Raw genomic sequence first — 19639 nt, 5'->3', positions numbered from 1 at the left:
TCTGAAGCTAACACACAGCTGACCTACATACCACATACACACACACACACACACACACACACGCACACGCACACACACACACACACAGGTCAGCTGATTGTCAGAGCAGTGTGTGTGGTATTAAGAGGAATAATGGAGCTATTCATTCATTCATTCATTATTATCTGAAACAATTATTATTTTCTGATATATTTAATTTTATCAGATATATTTATTATTTCCGGAAATAATAATAATAATTTTCTGATGAAACAGTTTGAATCTTCAGAAGAAGAATTTGAGTGAATAAATTAGAAACTGTGTGAATGAATGAAGCTCTGTGTTCAGACTCAGTCTGAGTGGGCGGGACCTGGAGTCTACAGCAGTGTTTCTATTGGCTGTTACAGTGAGTGAGCGGGAGCTGGAGTCTACAGCAGTGTTTCTATTGGCTGTCACAGTGAGTGGGCGGGACCTGGAGTCTACAGCAGTGTTTCTATTGGCTGTTACAGTGAGTGGGCGGGACCTGGAGTCTACAGCAGTGTTTCTATTGGCTGTCACAGTGAGTGGGCGGGACCTGGAGTCTACAGCAGTGTTTCTATTGGCTGTCACAGTGAGTGGGCGGGAGCTGGAGTCTACAGCAGTGTTTCTATTGGCTGTTACAGTGAGTGGGCGGGAGCTGGAATGAGACAGCAGCCAATCGGAGAGCAGAGAGTGAGTCTGTGTGGGAGAGACAGAATACCTGATGTCTGTCTCTGGTTTAGAGGAGACACAGAGAAACAGAGTCAACATCTGGACTCCCTGAGACATCTGCTGCTGCTGTTGCTGCTGATTGGACGGCGCTCTCAAGGATCTGTGAGCTCACAGAGAACCAGCCAATCACAGGCAGGCTGGACACAAAATAATTAACTTTATTAACGAGGGACATTGAAGAGTCTGGACCTTAACGAGGGACAGGAGAGGGTCAGCAGTCTGTAGCTGGGCTCTGATTGGAGGTTCGTGTTTGACGGTGGGCTGTGATTGGACCAGACGACAGAGGGTCAGCAGTCTGTAGCTGGGCTCTGATTGGACGTTCGTGTTTGACGGTGGGCTGTGATTGGACCAGAGACGACAGAGGGTCAGCAGTCTGTAGGTGGCCTCTGATTGGACGTTCGTGTTTGACGGTGGGCTATGATTGGTCGGAGATGTTTGGTAGCGTAAAGAAAATGATTTCAGGGCGACGGCCGTCCCCTCCCCTCTCTGGCCCCACCCCTTGTTCTCGTCCCCAGCGGCGTCCTCCAACGACCCCGCCCCTCCCCCTCAGGACTCTGCAGCTTGTTGCCAAGCAACCAGAGACACCCGTTGTGTTACGGGATCGGAGGATTGTCAAAGGTCACGTGTCAGGGGTCAGGGAGTCCTGGCCGGGCGCCGGGCCGACGACCTCTGAACCCAAACCGATGAGTCAGAGGTCATTGACCCCTCCCTCCTGGGGTCGGCCTCACGTCGCCCCGCCCCCGGGCCTGCACCCTCATTGGTCAGTCCCAGTTAGAGCTCCGCCCAGTGGGCGGGGCTCTGAAGCCACCATGATGTCACTGCTGCTGTTCTGCCACAGGTAACCATGGCAACCACATGGAGGGGGCGGTCCTTCTGCTGCAGGTGTGCTCAGATTCACCTGGAGGTCAACACGCCTTCTGACCATCTAACCACTGATATGATGTCTCACACCTGTCTGTCTCTCTCACCTGTCTCTCTGTCTCACCTGTCTGTGTCTCACCTGTCTCTCTTTCTCACCTGTCTGTGTCTCACCTGTCTGTCTGTCTTTCTCACCTGTCTCTCACTCACCTGTCTCTCTCACCTGTCTGTCTTTCTCACCTGTCTATCTCTCACCTGTCTCTCTCTCACCTGTCTCTCTCTCACCTGTCTCTCTCTCACCTGTCTCTCTCTCACCTGTCTGTCTCTCACCTGTGTGTCTCTCTGTGTCTTACAGTAGTTCCAGTAACAGTCTGATCGCCATCGACAACAAAATTGAGCAGGCCATGGTGAGTTTGAATTCAACTGTAGTTTTACTGTTATTCTACTGTAGTTTTACTGTTATTCTACTGTAGTTCTACTAGGATTCTACTGTAGTTTTACTGTTATTCTACTGTAGTTCTACTAGGATTCTACTGTAGTTCTACTAGGATTCTACTGTAGTTTTACTGTTATTCTACTGTAGTTCTACTGTTATTCTACTGTAGTTCTACTAGGATTCTACTGTAGTTTTACTGTTATTCTACTGTAGTTCTACTGTTATTCTACTGTAGTTCTACTAGGATTCTACTGTAGTTTTACTGTTATTCTACTGTAGTTCTACTATGATTCTATTGTAGTTTTACTGTTATTCTACTGTAGTTTTACTATGATTCTACTGTAGTTTTACTATGATTCTACTGTAGTTTTACTGTTATTCTACTGTAGTTTTACTATGATTCTACTGTAGTTTTACTGTTATTCTACTGTAGTTTTACTATGATTCTACTGTAGTTTTACTATGATTCTATTGTAGTTTTACTGTTATTCTACTGTAGTTTTACTGTTATTCTATTGTAGTTTTACTGTTATTCTACTGTAGTTTTACTGTTATTCTACTGTAGTTTTACTGTTATTCTACTGTAGTTTTACTATGATTCTATCGTAGTTTTACTGTTATTCTACTGTAGTTTTACTGTTATTCTACTGTAGTTTTACTGTTATTCTACTGTAGTTTTACTAGGATTCTACTGTAGTTTTACTAGGATTCTATTATAGTTTTACTGTTATTCTACTGTAGTTTTACTGTTATTCTATTGTAGTTTTACTAGGATTCTACTGTAGTTTTACTAGGATTCTACTGTAGTTTTACTGTTATTCTACTGTAGTTTTACTAGGATTCTACTGTAGTTTTACTGTTATTCTACTGTAGTTTTACTGTCATTCTACTGTAGTTTTACTGTTATTCTATTGTAGTTTTACTAGGATTCTACTGTAGTTTTACTAGGATTCTACTGTAGTTTTACTAGGATTCTACTGTAGTTTTACTGTTATTCTACTGTAGTTTTACTGTTATTCTACTGTAGTTTTACTATGATTCTACTGTAGTTTTACTATGATTCTATTGTAGTTTTACTGTTATTCTACTGTAGTTTTACTGTTATTCTATTGTAGTTTTACTGTTATTCTACTGTAGTTTTACTGTTATTCTACTGTAGTTTTACTAGGATTCTACTGTAGTTTTACTATGATTCTATTGTAGTTTTACTGTTATTCTACTGTAGTTTTACTGTTATTCTACTGTAGTTTTACTGTTATTCTATTGTAGTTTTACTAGGATTCTACTGTAGTTTTACTATGATTCTATTGTAGTTTTACTGTTATTCTACTGTAGTTTTACTGTTATTCTATTGTAGTTTTACTAGGATTCTATTGTAGTTTTACTAGGATTCTACTGTAGTTTTACTAGGATTCTACTGTAGTTTTACTGTTATTCTACTGTAGTTTTACTAGGATTCTACTGTAGTTTTACTGTTATTCTACTGTAGTTTTACTGTTATTCTACTGTAGTTTTACTGTTATTCTACTGTAGTTTTACTGTTATTCTATTGTAGTTTTACTGTTATTCTACTGTAGTTTTACTGTTATTCTATTGTAGTTTTACTGTTATTCTACTGTAGTTTTACTAGGATTCTACTGTAGTTTTACTAGGATTCTACTGTAGTTTTACTGTTATTCTACTGTAGTTTTACTGTTATTCTGCTGTAGTTTTACTGTTATTCTATTGTAGTTTTACTAGGATTCTACTGTAGTTTTACTAGGATTCTACTGTAGTTTTACTAGGATTCTACTGTAGTTTTACTGTTATTCTACTGTAGTTTTACTAGGATTCTACTGTAGTTTTACTGTTATTCTACTGTAGTTTTACTAGGATTCTACTGTAGTTTTACTGTTATTCTACTGTAGTTTTACTAGGATTCTACTGTAGTTTTACTGTTATTCTACTGTAGTTTTACTGTTATTCTATTGTAGTTTTACTAGGATTCTACTGTAGTTTTACTATGATTCTATTGTAGTTTTACTGTTATTCTACTGTAGTTTTACTGTTATTCTACTGTAGTTTTACTGTTATTCTACTGTAGTTTTACTAGGATTCTATTGTAGTTTTACTGTTATTCTACTGTAGTTTTACTGTTATTCTACTGTAGTTTTACTAGGATTCTACTGTAGTTTTACTGTTATTCTACTGTAGTTTTACTAGGATTCTACTGTAGTTTTACTAGGATTCTATTGTAGTTTTACTGTTATTCTACTGTAGTTTTACTATGATTCTATTGTAGTTTTACTGTTATTCTACTGTAGTTTTACTGTTATTCTACTGTAGTTTTACTATGATTCTACTGTAGTTTTACTGTTATTATACTGTAGTTCTACTAGGATTCTACTGTAGTTTTACTGTTATTCTACTGTAGTTTTACTATGATTCTACTGTAGTTTTACTATGATTCTATTGTAGTTTTACTGTTATTCTACTGTAGTTTTACTGTTATTCTATTGTAGTTTTACTGTTATTCTATTGTAGTTTTACCGTTATTCTACTGTAGTTTTACTGTTATTCTACTGTAGTTTTACTATGATTCTACTGTAGTTTTACTATGATTCTATTGTAGTTTTACTGTTATTCTACTGTAGTTTTACTGTTATTCTACTGTAGTTTTACTGTTATTCTACTGTAGTTTTACTGTTATTCTATTGTAGTTTTACTGTTATTCTACTGTAGTTTTACTGTTATTCTATTGTAGTTTTACTAGGATTCTACTGTAGTTTTACTAGGATTCTACTGTAGTTTTACTGTTATTCTACTGTAGTTTTACTGTTATTCTACTGTAGTTTTACTGTTATTCTATTGTAGTTTTACTAGGATTCTACTGTAGTTTTACTATGATTCTATTCTAGTTTTACTGTTATTCTACTGTAGTTTTACTGTTATTCTATTGTAGTTTTACTAGGATTCTACTGTAGTTTTACTGTTATTCTACTGTAGTTTTACTGTTATTCTACTGTAGTTTTACTAGGATTCTACTGTAGTTTTACTAGGATTCTACTGTAGTTTTACTGTTATTCTACTGTAGTTTTACTAGGATTCTATTGTAGTTTTACTGTTATTCTACTATAGTTTTACTGTTATTCTATTGTAGTTTTACTATGATTCTACTGTAGTTTTACTATGATTCTATTGTAGTTTTACTGTTATTCTACTGTAGTTTTACTGTTATTCTATTGTAGTTTTACTAGGATTCTACTGTAGTTTTACTAGGATTCTATTATAGTTTTACTGTTATTCTACTGTAGTTTTACTGTTATTCTATTGTAGTTTTACTGTTATTCTACTGTAGTTCTACTAGGATTCTACTGTAGTTTTACTGTTATTCTACTGTAGTTCTACTAGGATTCTACTGTAGTTCTACTAGGATTCTACTGTAGTTTTACTGTTATTCTACTGTAGTTCTACTGTTATTCTACTGTAGTTCTACTAGGATTCTACTGTAGTTTTACTGTTATTCTACTGTAGTTCTACTGTTATTCTACTGTAGTTCTACTAGGATTCTACTGTAGTTTTACTGTTATTCTACTGTAGTTCTACTATGATTCTATTGTAGTTTTACTGTTATTCTACTGTAGTTTTACTATGATTCTACTGTAGTTTTACTATGATTCTACTGTAGTTTTACTGTTATTCTACTGTAGTTTTACTATGATTCTACTGTAGTTTTACTGTTATTCTACTGTAGTTTTACTATGATTCTACTGTAGTTTTACTATGATTCTATTGTAGTTTTACTGTTATTCTACTGTAGTTTTACTGTTATTCTATTGTAGTTTTACTGTTATTCTACTGTAGTTTTACTGTTATTCTACTGTAGTTTTACTGTTATTCTACTGTAGTTTTACTATGATTCTATCGTAGTTTTACTGTTATTCTACTGTAGTTTTACTGTTATTCTACTGTAGTTTTACTGTTATTCTACTGTAGTTTTACTAGGATTCTACTGTAGTTTTACTAGGATTCTATTATAGTTTTACTGTTATTCTACTGTAGTTTTACTGTTATTCTATTGTAGTTTTACTAGGATTCTACTGTAGTTTTACTAGGATTCTACTGTAGTTTTACTGTTATTCTACTGTAGTTTTACTAGGATTCTACTGTAGTTTTACTGTTATTCTACTGTAGTTTTACTGTCATTCTACTGTAGTTTTACTGTTATTCTATTGTAGTTTTACTAGGATTCTACTGTAGTTTTACTAGGATTCTACTGTAGTTTTACTAGGATTCTACTGTAGTTTTACTGTTATTCTACTGTAGTTTTACTGTTATTCTACTGTAGTTTTACTATGATTCTACTGTAGTTTTACTATGATTCTATTGTAGTTTTACTGTTATTCTACTGTAGTTTTACTGTTATTCTATTGTAGTTTTACTGTTATTCTACTGTAGTTTTACTGTTATTCTACTGTAGTTTTACTAGGATTCTACTGTAGTTTTACTATGATTCTATTGTAGTTTTACTGTTATTCTACTGTAGTTTTACTGTTATTCTACTGTAGTTTTACTGTTATTCTATTGTAGTTTTACTAGGATTCTACTGTAGTTTTACTATGATTCTATTGTAGTTTTACTGTTATTCTACTGTAGTTTTACTGTTATTCTATTTTAGTTTTACTAGGATTCTATTGTAGTTTTACTAGGATTCTACTGTAGTTTTACTAGGATTCTACTGTAGTTTTACTGTTATTCTACTGTAGTTTTACTAGGATTCTACTGTAGTTTTACTGTTATTCTACTGTAGTTTTACTGTTATTCTACTGTAGTTTTACTGTTATTCTACTGTAGTTTTACTGTTATTCTATTGTAGTTTTACTGTTATTCTACTGTAGTTTTACTGTTATTCTATTGTAGTTTTACTGTTATTCTACTGTAGTTTTACTAGGATTCTACTGTAGTTTTACTAGGATTCTACTGTAGTTTTACTGTTATTCTACTGTAGTTTTACTGTTATTCTGCTGTAGTTTTACTGTTATTCTATTGTAGTTTTACTAGGATTCTACTGTAGTTTTACTAGGATTCTACTGTAGTTTTACTAGGATTCTACTGTAGTTTTACTGTTATTCTACTGTAGTTTTACTAGGATTCTACTGTAGTTTTACTGTTATTCTACTGTAGTTTTACTAGGATTCTACTGTAGTTTTACTGTTATTCTACTGTAGTTTTACTAGGATTCTACTGTAGTTTTACTGTTATTCTACTGTAGTTTTACTGTTATTCTATTGTAGTTTTACTAGGATTCTACTGTAGTTTTACTATGATTCTATTGTAGTTTTACTGTTATTCTACTGTAGTTTTACTGTTATTCTACTGTAGTTTTACTGTTATTCTACTGTAGTTTTACTAGGATTCTATTGTAGTTTTACTGTTATTCTACTGTAGTTTTACTGTTATTCTACTGTAGTTTTACTAGGATTCTACTGTAGTTTTACTGTTATTCTACTGTAGTTTTACTAGGATTCTACTGTAGTTTTACTAGGATTCTATTGTAGTTTTACTGTTATTCTACTGTAGTTTTACTATGATTCTATTGTAGTTTTACTGTTATTCTACTGTAGTTTTACTGTTATTCTACTGTAGTTTTACTATGATTCTACTGTAGTTTTACTGTTATTATACTGTAGTTCTACTAGGATTCTACTGTAGTTTTACTGTTATTCTACTGTAGTTTTACTATGATTCTACTGTAGTTTTACTATGATTCTATTGTAGTTTTACTGTTATTCTACTGTAGTTTTACTGTTATTCTATTGTAGTTTTACTGTTATTCTATTGTAGTTTTACCGTTATTCTACTGTAGTTTTACTGTTATTCTACTGTAGTTTTACTATGATTCTACTGTAGTTTTACTATGATTCTATTGTAGTTTTACTGTTATTCTACTGTAGTTTTACTGTTATTCTACTGTAGTTTTACTGTTATTCTACTGTAGTTTTACTGTTATTCTATTGTAGTTTTACTGTTATTCTACTGTAGTTTTACTGTTATTCTATTGTAGTTTTACTAGGATTCTACTGTAGTTTTACTAGGATTCTACTGTAGTTTTACTGTTATTCTACTGTAGTTTTACTGTTATTCTACTGTAGTTTTACTGTTATTCTATTGTAGTTTTACTAGGATTCTACTGTAGTTTTACTATGATTCTATTCTAGTTTTACTGTTATTCTACTGTAGTTTTACTGTTATTCTATTGTAGTTTTACTAGGATTCTACTGTAGTTTTACTGTTATTCTACTGTAGTTTTACTGTTATTCTACTGTAGTTTTACTAGGATTCTACTGTAGTTTTACTAGGATTCTACTGTAGTTTTACTGTTATTCTACTGTAGTTTTACTAGGATTCTATTGTAGTTTTACTGTTATTCTACTATAGTTTTACTGTTATTCTATTGTAGTTTTACTAGGATTCTACTGTAGTTTTACTATGATTCTATTGTAGTTTTACTGTTATTCTACTGTAGTTTTACTGTTATTCTATTGTAGTTTTACTAGGATTCTACTGTAGTTTTACTAGGATTCTATTATAGTTTTACTGTTATTCTACTGTAGTTTTACTGTTATTCTATTGTAGTTTTACTAGGATTCTACTGTAGTTTTACTAGGATTCTACTGTAGTTTTACTGTTATTCTACTGTAGTTTTACTAGGATTCTACTGTAGTTTTACTGTTATTCTACTGTAGTTTTACAGTTATTCTACTGTAGTTTTACTGTTATTCTATTGTAGTTTTACTAGGATTCTACTGTAGTTTTACTAGGATTCTACTGTAGTTTTACTAGGATTCTACTGTAGTTTTACTGTTATTCTACTGTAGTTTTACTGTTATTCTACTGTAGTTTTACTATGATTCTACTGTAGTTTTACTATGATTCTATTGTAGTTTTACTGTTATTCTACTGTAGTTTTACTGTTATTCTATTGTAGTTTTACTGTTATTCTACTGTAGTTTTACTGTTATTCTACTGTAGTTTTACTAGGATTCTACTGTAGTTTTACTATGATTCTATTGTAGTTTTACTGTTATTCTACTGTAGTTTTACTGTTATTCTACTGTAGTTTTACTGTTATTCTATTGTAGTTTTACTAGGATTCTACTGTAGTTTTACTATGATTCTATTGTAGTTTTACTGTTATTCTACTGTAGTTTTACTGTTATTCTATTGTAGTTTTACTAGGATTCTACTGTAGTTTTACTAGGATTCTACTGTAGTTTTACTAGGATTCTACTGTAGTTTTACTGTTATTCTACTGTAGTTTTACTAGGATTCTACTGTAGTTTTACTGTTATTCTACTGTAGTTTTACTGTTATTCTACTGTAGTTTTACTGTTATTCTACTGTAGTTTTACTGTTATTCTATTGTAGTTTTACTGTTATTCTACTGTAGTTTTACTGTTATTCTATTGTAGTTTTACTGTTATTCTACTGTAGTTTTACTAGGATTCTACTGTAGTTTTACTAGGATTCTACTGTAGTTTTACTGTTATTCTACTGTAGTTTTACTGTTATTCTGCTGTAGTTTTACTGTTATTCTATTGTAGTTTTACTAGGATTCTACTGTAGTTTTACTAGGATTCTACTGTAGTTTTACTAGGATTCTACTGTAGTTTTACTAGGATTCTACTGTAGTTTTACTGTTATTCTACTGTAGTTTTACTAGGATTCTACTGTAGTTTTACTGTTATTCTACTGTAGTTTTACTAGGATTCTACTGTAGTTTTACTGTTATTCTACTGTAGTTTTACTAGGATTCTACTGTAGTTTTACTGTTATTCTACTGTAGTTTTACTGTTATTCTATTGTAGTTTTACTAGGATTCTACTGTAGTTTTACTATGATTCTATTGTAGTTTTACTGTTATTCTACTGTAGTTTTACTGTTATTCTACTGTAGTTTTACTGTTATTCTACTGTAGTTTTACTAGGATTCTATTGTAGTTTTACTGTTATTCTACTGTAGTTTTACTGTTATTCTACTGTAGTTTTACTAGGATTCTACTGTAGTTTTACTGTTATTCTACTGTAGTTTTACTAGGATTCTACTGTAGTTTTACTAGGATTCTATTGTAGTTTTACTGTTATTCTACTGTAGTTTTACTATGATTCTATTGTAGTTTTACTGTTATTCTACTGTAGTTTTACTGTTATTCTACTGTAGTTTTACTATGATTCTACTGTAGTTTTACTGTTATTATACTGTAGTTCTACTAGGATTCTACTGTAGTTTTACTGTTATTCTACTGTAGTTTTACTATGATTCTACTGTAGTTTTACTATGATTCTATTGTAGTTTTACTGTTATTCTACTGTAGTTTTACTGTTATTCTATTGTAGTTTTACTGTTATTCTATTGTAGTTTTACCGTTATTCTACTGTAGTTTTACTGTTATTCTACTGTAGTTTTACTATGATTCTACTGTAGTTTTACTATGATTCTATTGTAGTTTTACTGTTATTCTACTGTAGTTTTACTGTTATTCTACTGTAGTTTTACTGTTATTCTACTGTAGTTTTACTGTTATTCTATTGTAGTTTTACTGTTATTCTACTGTAGTTTTACTGTTATTCTATTGTAGTTTTACTAGGATTCTACTGTAGTTTTACTAGGATTCTACTGTAGTTTTACTGTTATTCTACTGTAGTTTTACTGTTATTCTACTGTAGTTTTACTGTTATTCTATTGTAGTTTTACTAGGATTCTACTGTAGTTTTACTATGATTCTATTCTAGTTTTACTGTTATTCTACTGTAGTTTTACTGTTATTCTATTGTAGTTTTACTAGGATTCTACTGTAGTTTTACTGTTATTCTACTGTAGTTTTACTGTTATTCTACTGTAGTTTTACTAGGATTCTACTGTAGTTTTACTAGGATTCTACTGTAGTTTTACTGTTATTCTACTGTAGTTTTACTAGGATTCTATTGTAGTTTTACTGTTATTCTACTGTAGTTTTACTGTTATTCTATTGTAGTTTTACTAGGATTCTACTGTAGTTTTACTATGATTCTATTGTAGTTTTACTGTTATTCTACTGTAGTTTTACTGTTATTCTATTGTAGTTTTACTAGGATTCTACTGTAGTTTTACTAGGATTCTATTATAGTTTTACTGTTATTCTACTGTAGTTTTACTGTTATTCTATTGTAGTTTTACTAGGATTCTACTGTAGTTTTACTAGGATTCTACTGTAGTTTTACTGTTATTCTACTGTAGTTTTACTAGGATTCTACTGTAGTTTTACTAGGATTCTACTGTAGTTTTACTGTTATTCTACTGTAGTTTTACTAGGATTCTATTGTAGTTTTACTGTTATTCTACTGTAGTTTTACTGTTATTCTATTGTAGTTTTACTAGGATTCTACTGTAGTTTTACTATGATTCTACTGTAGTTTTACTGTTATTCTATTGTAGTTTTACTAGGATTCTACTGTAGTTTTACTATGATTCTACTGTAGTTTTACTATGATTCTATTGTAGTTTTACTGTTATTCTACTGTAGTTTTACTAGGATTCTACTGTAGTTTTACTGTTATTCTACTGTAGTTTTACTGTTATTCTACTGTAGTTTTACTAGGATTCTACTGTAGTTTTACTAGGATTCTACTGTAGTTTTACTATGATTCTATTGTAGTTTTACTGTTATTCTACTGTAGTTTTACTAGGATTCTACTGTAGTTTTACTAGGATTCTACTGTAGTTTTACTGTTATTCTACTGTAGTTTTACTAGGATTCTACTGTAGTTTTACTATGATTCTATTGTAGTTTTACTGTTATTCTACTGTAGTTTTACTGTTATTCTACTGTAGTTTTACTGTTATTCTACTGTAGTTTTACTAGGATTCTACTGTTGTTTTACTAGGATTCTACTGTAGTTTTACTGTTATTCTACTGTAGTTTTACTAGGATTCTATTGTAGTTCTACTAGGATTCTACTCTAGTTTTACTGTTATTCTACTGTAGTTTCACTGTTATTCTACTGTAGTTCTACTAGGATTCTATTGTAGTTCTACTAGGATTCTACTGTAGTTTTACTGTTATTCTACTGTAGTTTTACTGTTATTCTACTGTAGTTTTACTGTTATTCTACTGCAGTTTTACTGTTATTCTACTGTAGTTCTACTAGGATTCTACTGTAGTTCTACTAGGATTCTACTGTAGTTTTACTGTTATTCTACTGTAGTTCTACTAGGATTCTACTGTAGTTCTACTAGGATTCTACTGTAGTTTTACTGTTATTCTACTGTAGTTCTACTAGGATTCTACTGTAGTTCTACTAGGATTCTACTGTAGTTTTACTGTTATTCTACTGTAGTTCTACTGTTATTCTACTGTAGTTTTACTGTTATTCTACTGTAGTTCTACTAGGATTCTACTGTAGTTTTACTGTTATTCTACTGTAGTTTCACTGTTATTCTACTGTAGTTCTACTGTTATTCTACTGTAGTTTTACTGTTATTCTACTTTAGTTTCACTGTTATTCTACTGTAGTTCTACTGTTATTCTACTGTAGTTTTACTGTTATTCTACTGTAGTTCTACTGTTATTCTACTGTAGTTTTACTGTTATTCTACTGTAGTTCTACTAGGATTCTACTGTAGTTTTACTGTTATTCTACTGTAGTTTCACTGTTATTCTACTGTAGTTCTACTGTTATTCTACTGTAGTTTTACTGTTATTCTACTGTAGTTTCACTGTTATTCTACTGTAGTTCTACTGTTATTCTACTGTAGTTCTACTGTTATTCTACTGTAGTTCTACTAGGATTCTACTGTAGTTTTACTAGGATTCTACTGTAGTTTTACTGTTATTCTACTGTAGTTTTACTGTTATTCTACTGTAGTTCTACTAGGATTCTACTGTAGTTTTACTGTTATTCTACTGTAGTTCCACTGTTATTCTACTGTAGTTCTAGGATTCTACTGTAGTTTTACTAGGATTCTACTGTAGTTTTACTGTTATTCTACTGTAGTTTTACTGTTATTCTACTGTAGTTCTACTAGGATTCTACTGTAGTTTTACTGTTATTCTATTGTAGTTCTACTAGGATTCTACTGTAGTTTTACTGTTATTCTACTGTAGTTTTACTGTTATTCTACTGTAGTTTTACTGTTATTCTATTGTAGTTTTACTAGGATTCTACTGTAGTTTTACTATGATTCTACTGTAGTTTTACTGTTATTCTATTGTAGTTTTACTAGGATTCTACTGTAGTTTTACTGTTATTCTACTGTAGTTTTACTGTTATTCTACTGTAGTTTTACTAGGATTCTACTGTAGTTTTACTAGGATTCTACTGTAGTTTTACTATGATTCTATTGTAGTTTTACTGTTATTTTACTGTAGTTTTACTAGGATTCTACTGTAGTTTTACTAGGATTCTACTGTAGTTTTACTGTTATTCTACTGTAGTTTTACTAGGATTCTACTGTAGTTTTACTATGATTCTATTGTAGTTTTACTGTTATTCTACTGTAGTTTTACTGTTATTCTACTGTAGTTTTACTGTTATTCTACTGTAGTTTTACTAGGATTCTACTGTTGTTTTACTAGGATTCTACTGTAGTTTTACTGTTATTCTACTGTAGTTTTACTAGGATTCTATTGTAGTTCTACTAGGATTCTACTGTAGTTTTACTGTTATTCTACTGTATTTTCACTGTTATTCTACTGTAGTTCTACTAGGATTCTATTGTAGTTCTACTAGGATTCTACTGTAGTTTTACTGTTATTCTACTGTAGTTCTACTATGATTCTATTGTAGTTTTACTGTTATTCTACTGTAGTTTTACTGTTATTCTATTGTAGTTTTACTAGGATTCTACTGTAGTTTTACTAGGATTCTACTGTAGTTTTACTGTTATTCTACTGTAGTTTTACTGTTATTCTACTGTAGTTTTACTAGGATTCTACTGTAGTTTTACTAGGATTCTACTGTAGTTTTACTGTTATTCTACTGTAGTTTTACTAGGATTCTATTGTAGTTTTACTGTTATTCTACTGTAGTTTTACTGTTATTCTATTGTAGTTTTACTAGGATTCTACTGTAGTTTTACTATGATTCTACTGTAGTTTTACTGTTATTCTATTGTAGTTTTACTAGGATTCTACTGTAGTTTTACTATGATTCTACTGTAGTTTTACTATGATTCTATTGTAGTTTTACTGTTATTCTACTGTAGTTTTACTAGGATTCTACTGTAGTTTTACTGTTATTCTACTGTAGTTTTACTGTTATTCTACTGTAGTTTTACTAGGATTCTACTGTAGTTTTACTAGGATTCTACTGTAGTTTTACTATGATTCTATTGTAGTTTTAATGTTATTCTACTGTAGTTTTACTAGGATTCTACTGTAGTTTTACTAGGATTCTACTGTAGTTTTACTGTTATTCTACTGTAGTTTTACTAGGATTCTACTGTAGTTTTACTATGATTCTATTGTAGTTTTACTGTTATTCTACTGTAGTTTTACTGTTATTCTACTGTAGTTTTACTGTTATTCTACTGTAGTTTTACTAGGATTCTACTGTTGTTTTACTAGGATTCTACTGTAGTTTTACTGTTATTCTACTGTAGTTTTACTAGGATTCTATTGTAGTTCTACTAGGATTCTACTCTAGTTTTACTGTTATTCTACTGTAGTTTCACTGTTATTCTACTGTAGTTCTACTAGGATTCTATTGTAGTTCTACTAGGATTCTACTGTAGTTTTACTGTTATTCTACTGTAGTTTTACTGTTATTCTACTGTAGTTTTACTGTTATTCTACTGCAGTTTTACTGTTATTCTACTGTAGTTCTACTAGGATTCTACTGTAGTTCTACTAGGATTCTACTGTAGTTTTACTGTTATTCTACTGTAGTTCTACTAGGATTCTACTGTAGTTCTACTAGGATTCTACTGTAGTTTTACTGTTATTCTACTGTAGTTCTACTGTTATTCTACTGTAGTTTTACTGTTATTCTACTGTAGTTCTACTAGGATTCTACTGTAGTTTTACTGTTATTCTACTGTAGTTTCACTGTTATTCTACTGTAGTTCTACTGTTATTCTACTGTAGTTTTACTGTTATTCTACTGTAGTTTCACTGTTATTCTACTGTAGTTCTACTGTTATTCTACTGTAGTTTTACTGTTATTCTACTGTAGTTCTACTGTTATTCTACTGTAGTTTTACTGTTATTCTACTGTAGTTCTACTAGGATTCTACTGTAGTTTTACTGTTATTCTACTGTAGTTTCACTGTTATTCTACTGTAGTTCTACTGTTATTCTACTGTAGTTTTACTGTTATTCTACTGTAGTTTCACTGTTATTCTACTGTAGTTCTACTGTTATTCTACTGTAGTTCTACTGTTATTCTACTGTAGTTCTACTAGGATTCTACTGTAGTTTTACTAGGATTCTACTGTAGTTTTACTGTTATTCTACTGTAGTTTTACTGTTATTCTACTGTAGTTCTACTAGGATTCTACTGTAGTTTTACTGTTATTCTACTGTAGTTCTACTAGGATTCTACTGTAGTTTTACTGTTATTCTACTGTAGTTCTACTGTTATTCTACTGTAGTTCTACTAGGATTCTACTGTAGTTTTACTAGGATTCTACTGTAGTTTTACTGTTATTCTACTGTAGTTTTACTGTTATTCTACTGTAGTTCTACTAGGATTCTACTGTAGTTTTACTGTTATTCTACTGTAGTTCTACTAGGATTCTACTGTAGTTTTACTATGATTCTACTGTAGTTTTACTGTTATTCTACTGTAGTTTTACTGTTATTCTATTGTAGTTTTACTAGGATTCTACTGTAGTTTTACTATGATTCTACTGTAGTTTTACTGTTATTCTATTGTAGTTTTACTAGGATTCTACTGTAGTTTTACTATGATTCTACTGTAGTTTTACTATGATTCTATTGTAGTTTTACTGTTATTCTACTGTAGTTTTACTAGGATTCTACTGTAGTTTTACTGTTATTCTACTGTAGTTTTACTGTTATTCTACTGTAGTTTTACTAGGATTCTACTGTAGTTTTACTAGGATTCTACTGTAGTTTTACTATGATTCTATTGTAGTTTTACTGTTATTCTACTGTAGTTTTACTAGGATTCTACTGTAGTTTTACTGTTATTCTACTGTAGTTTTACTAGGATTCTATTGTAGTTCTACTAGGATTCTACTGTAGTTTTACTGTTATTCTACTGTATTTTCACTGTTATTCTACTGTAGTTCTACTAGGATTCTATTGTAGTTCTACTAGGATTCTACTGTAGTTTTACTGTTATTCTACTGTAGTTTTACTGTTATTCTACTGCAGTTTTACTGTTATTCTACTGTAGTTCTACTAGGATTCTACTGTAGTTTTACTGTTATTCTACTGTAGTTCTACTAGGATTCTACTGTAGTTCTACTAGGATTCTACTGTAGTTTTACTGTTATTCTACTGTAGTTCTACTAGGATTCAACTGTAGTTCTACTAGGATTCTACTGTAGTTTTACTGTTATTCTACTGTAGTTCTACTGTTATTCTACTGTAGTTTTACTGTTATTCTACTGTAGTTCTACTAGGATTCAACTGTAGTTTTACTGTTATTCTACTGTAGTTTCACTGTTATTCTACTGTAGTTCTACTGTTATTCTACTGTAGTTTTACTGTTATTCTACTGTAGTTTCACTGTTATTCTACTGTAGTTCTACTGTTATTCTACTGTAGTTCTACTGTTATTCTACTGTAGTTCTACTAGGATTCTACTGTAGTTTTACTAGGATTTTACTGTAGTTTTACTGTTATTCTACTGTAGTTTTACTGTTATTCTACTGTAGTTCTACTAGGATTCTACTGTAGTTTTACTGTTATTCTACTGTAGTTCTACTAGGATTCTACTGTAGTTTTACTGTTATTCTACTGTAGTTTTACTGTTATTCTACTGTAGTTCTACTAGGATTCTACTGTAGTTTTACTGTTATTCTACTGTAGTTCTACTAGGATTCTACTGTAGTTTTACTGTTATTCTACTGTAGTTTTACTGTTATTCTACTGTAGTTCTACTAGGATTCTACTGTAGTTTTACTGTTATTCTACTGTAGTTTTACTGTTATTCTACTGTAGTTCTACGAGGATTCTACTGTAGTTTTACTATGATTCTATTGTAGTTTTACTGTTATTCTACTGTAGTTTTACTAGGATTCTACTGTAGTTTTACTATGATTCTATTGTAGTTTTACTGTTATTCTACTGTAGTTTTACTGTTATTCTACTGTAGTTTTACTGTTATTCTACTGTAGTTTTACTAGGATTCTATTGTAGTTTTACTGTTATTCTACTCTAGTTTTACTGTTATTCTACTGTAGTTTTACTAGGATTCTACTGTAGTTTTACTGTTATTCTACTGTAGTTTTACTAGGATTCTACTGTAGTTTTACTAGGATTCTATTGTAGTTTTACTGTTATTCTACTGTAGTTTTACTATGATTCTATTGTAGTTTTACTGTTATTCTACTGTAGTTTTACTGTTATTCTACTGTAGTTTTACTATGATTCTACTGTAGTTTTACTGTTATTATACTGTAGTTCTACTAGGATTCTACTGTAGTTTTGCTGTTATTCTACTGTAGTTTTACTATGATTCTACTGTAGTTTTACTATGATTCTATTGTAGTTTTACTGTTATTCTACTGTAGTTTTACTGTTATTCTATTGTAGTTTTACTGTTATTCTATTGTAGTTTTACCGTTATTCTACTGTAGTTTTACTGTTATTCTACTGTAGTTTTACTATGATTCTACTGTAGTTTTACTATGATTCTATTGTAGTTTTACTGTTATTCTACTGTAGTTTTACTGTTATTCTACTGTAGTTTTACTGTTATTCTACTGTAGTTTTACTGTTATTCTACTGTAGTTTTACTAGGATTCTACTGTAGTTTTACTGTTATTCTACTGTAGTTTTACTGTTATTCTACTGTAGTTTTACTGTTATTCTACTGTAGTTTTACTGTTATTCTATTGTAGTTTTACTGTTATTCTACTGTAGTTTTACTGTTATTCTATTGTAGTTTTACTAGGATTCTACTGTAGTTTTACTAGGATTCTACTGTAGTTTTACTGTTATTCTACTGTAGTTTTACTGTTATTCTACTGTAGTTTTACTGTTATTCTATTGTAGTTTTACTAGGATTCTACTGTAGTTTTACTATGATTCTATTCTAGTTTTACTGTTATTCTACTGTAGTTTTACTGTTATTCTATTGTAGTTTTACTAGGATTCTACTGTAGTTTTACTGTTATTCTACTGTAGTTTTACTGTTATTCTACTGTAGTTTTACTAGGATTCTACTGTAGTTTTACTAGGATTCTACTGTAGTTTTACTGTTATTCTACTGTAGTTTTACTAGGATTCTATTGTAGTTTTACTGTTATTCTACTGTAGTTTTACTGTTATTCTATTGTAGTTTTACTAGGATTCTACTGTAGTTTTACTATGATTCTATTGTAGTTTTACTGTTATTCTACTGTAGTTTTACTGTTATTCTATTGTAGTTTTACTAGGATTCTACTGTAGTTTTACTAGGATTCTACTGTAGTTTTACTGTTATTCTACTGTAGTTTTACTGTTATTCTACTGTAGTTTTACTAGGATTCTACTGTAGTTTTACTAGGATTCTACTGTAGTTTTACTGTTATTCTACTGTAGTTTTACTAGGATTCTATTGTAGTTTTACTGTTATTCTACTGTAGTTTTACTGTTATTCTATTGTAGTTTTACTAGGATTCTACTGTAGTTTTACTATGATTCTACTGTAGTTTTACTGTTATTCTATTGTAGTTTTACTAGGATTCTACTGTAGTTTTACTATGATTCTACTGTAGTTTTACTATGATTCTATTGTAGTTTTACTGTTATTCTACTGTAGTTTTACTAGGATTCTACTGTAGTTTTACTGTTATTCTACTGTAGTTTTACTGTTATTCTACTGTAGTTTTACTAGGATTCTACTGTAGTTTTACTAGGATTCTACTGTAGTTTTACTATGATTCTATTGTAGTTTTACTGTTATTCTACTGTAGTTTTACTAGGATTCTACTGTAGTTTTACTAGGATTCTACTGTAGTTTTACTGTTATTCTACTGTAGTTTTACTAGGATTCTACTGTAGTTTTACTATGATTCTATTGTAGTTTTACTGTTATTCTACTGTAGTTTTACTGTTATTCTACTGTAGTTTTACTGTTATTCTACTGTAGTTTTACTAGGATTCTACTGTTGTTTTACTAGGATTCTACTGTAGTTTTACTGTTATTCTACTGTAGTTTTACTAGGATTCTATTGTAGTTCTACTAGGATTCTACTCTAGTTTTACTGTTATTCTACTGTAGTTTCACTGTTATTCTACTGTAGTTCTACTAGGATTCTATTGTAGTTCTACTAGGATTCTACTGTAGTTTTACTGTTATTCTACTGTAGTTTTACTGTTATTCTACTGTAGTTTTACTGTTATTCTACTGCAGTTTTACTGTTATTCTACTGTAGTTCTACTAGGATTCTACTGTAGTTTTACTGTTATTCTACTGTAGTTCT

The 19639-nt window shown here is 30.8% G+C and overlaps 1 protein-coding gene across 4 annotated transcripts in view; it reads left to right on the top strand.

Annotated features, from left to right (window-relative positions):
• The window catches only part of LOC141763720 (TSC22 domain family protein 4-like), a 34728-nt gene that overhangs the window by 8678 nt on the left and 6411 nt on the right, over positions 1 to 19639 (top strand). For all 4 annotated transcript variants that reach the window (XR_012593132.1, XR_012593133.1, XM_074628405.1 and 1 more), the window contains exon 4: positions 1943 to 1994. Coding sequence is in view for 2 of the 4 variants with exons in the window: in XM_074628405.1 (XP_074484506.1) it covers positions 1943 to 1994 (52 nt within the window). In the remaining 2 variants the exon portion in view is untranslated. The remainder of the gene's footprint in view (positions 1 to 1942; positions 1995 to 19639) is intronic.

Source organism: Sebastes fasciatus, unplaced genomic scaffold (assembly GCF_043250625.1).
Source record: "Sebastes fasciatus isolate fSebFas1 unplaced genomic scaffold, fSebFas1.pri Scaffold_32, whole genome shotgun sequence".
In the NCBI taxonomy this organism is placed as follows: domain Eukaryota; kingdom Metazoa; phylum Chordata; class Actinopteri; order Perciformes; family Sebastidae; genus Sebastes; species Sebastes fasciatus.
Note: the sequence above shows the minus strand (reverse complement) of the source record. Positions and strands in the feature narration are given on the sequence as shown.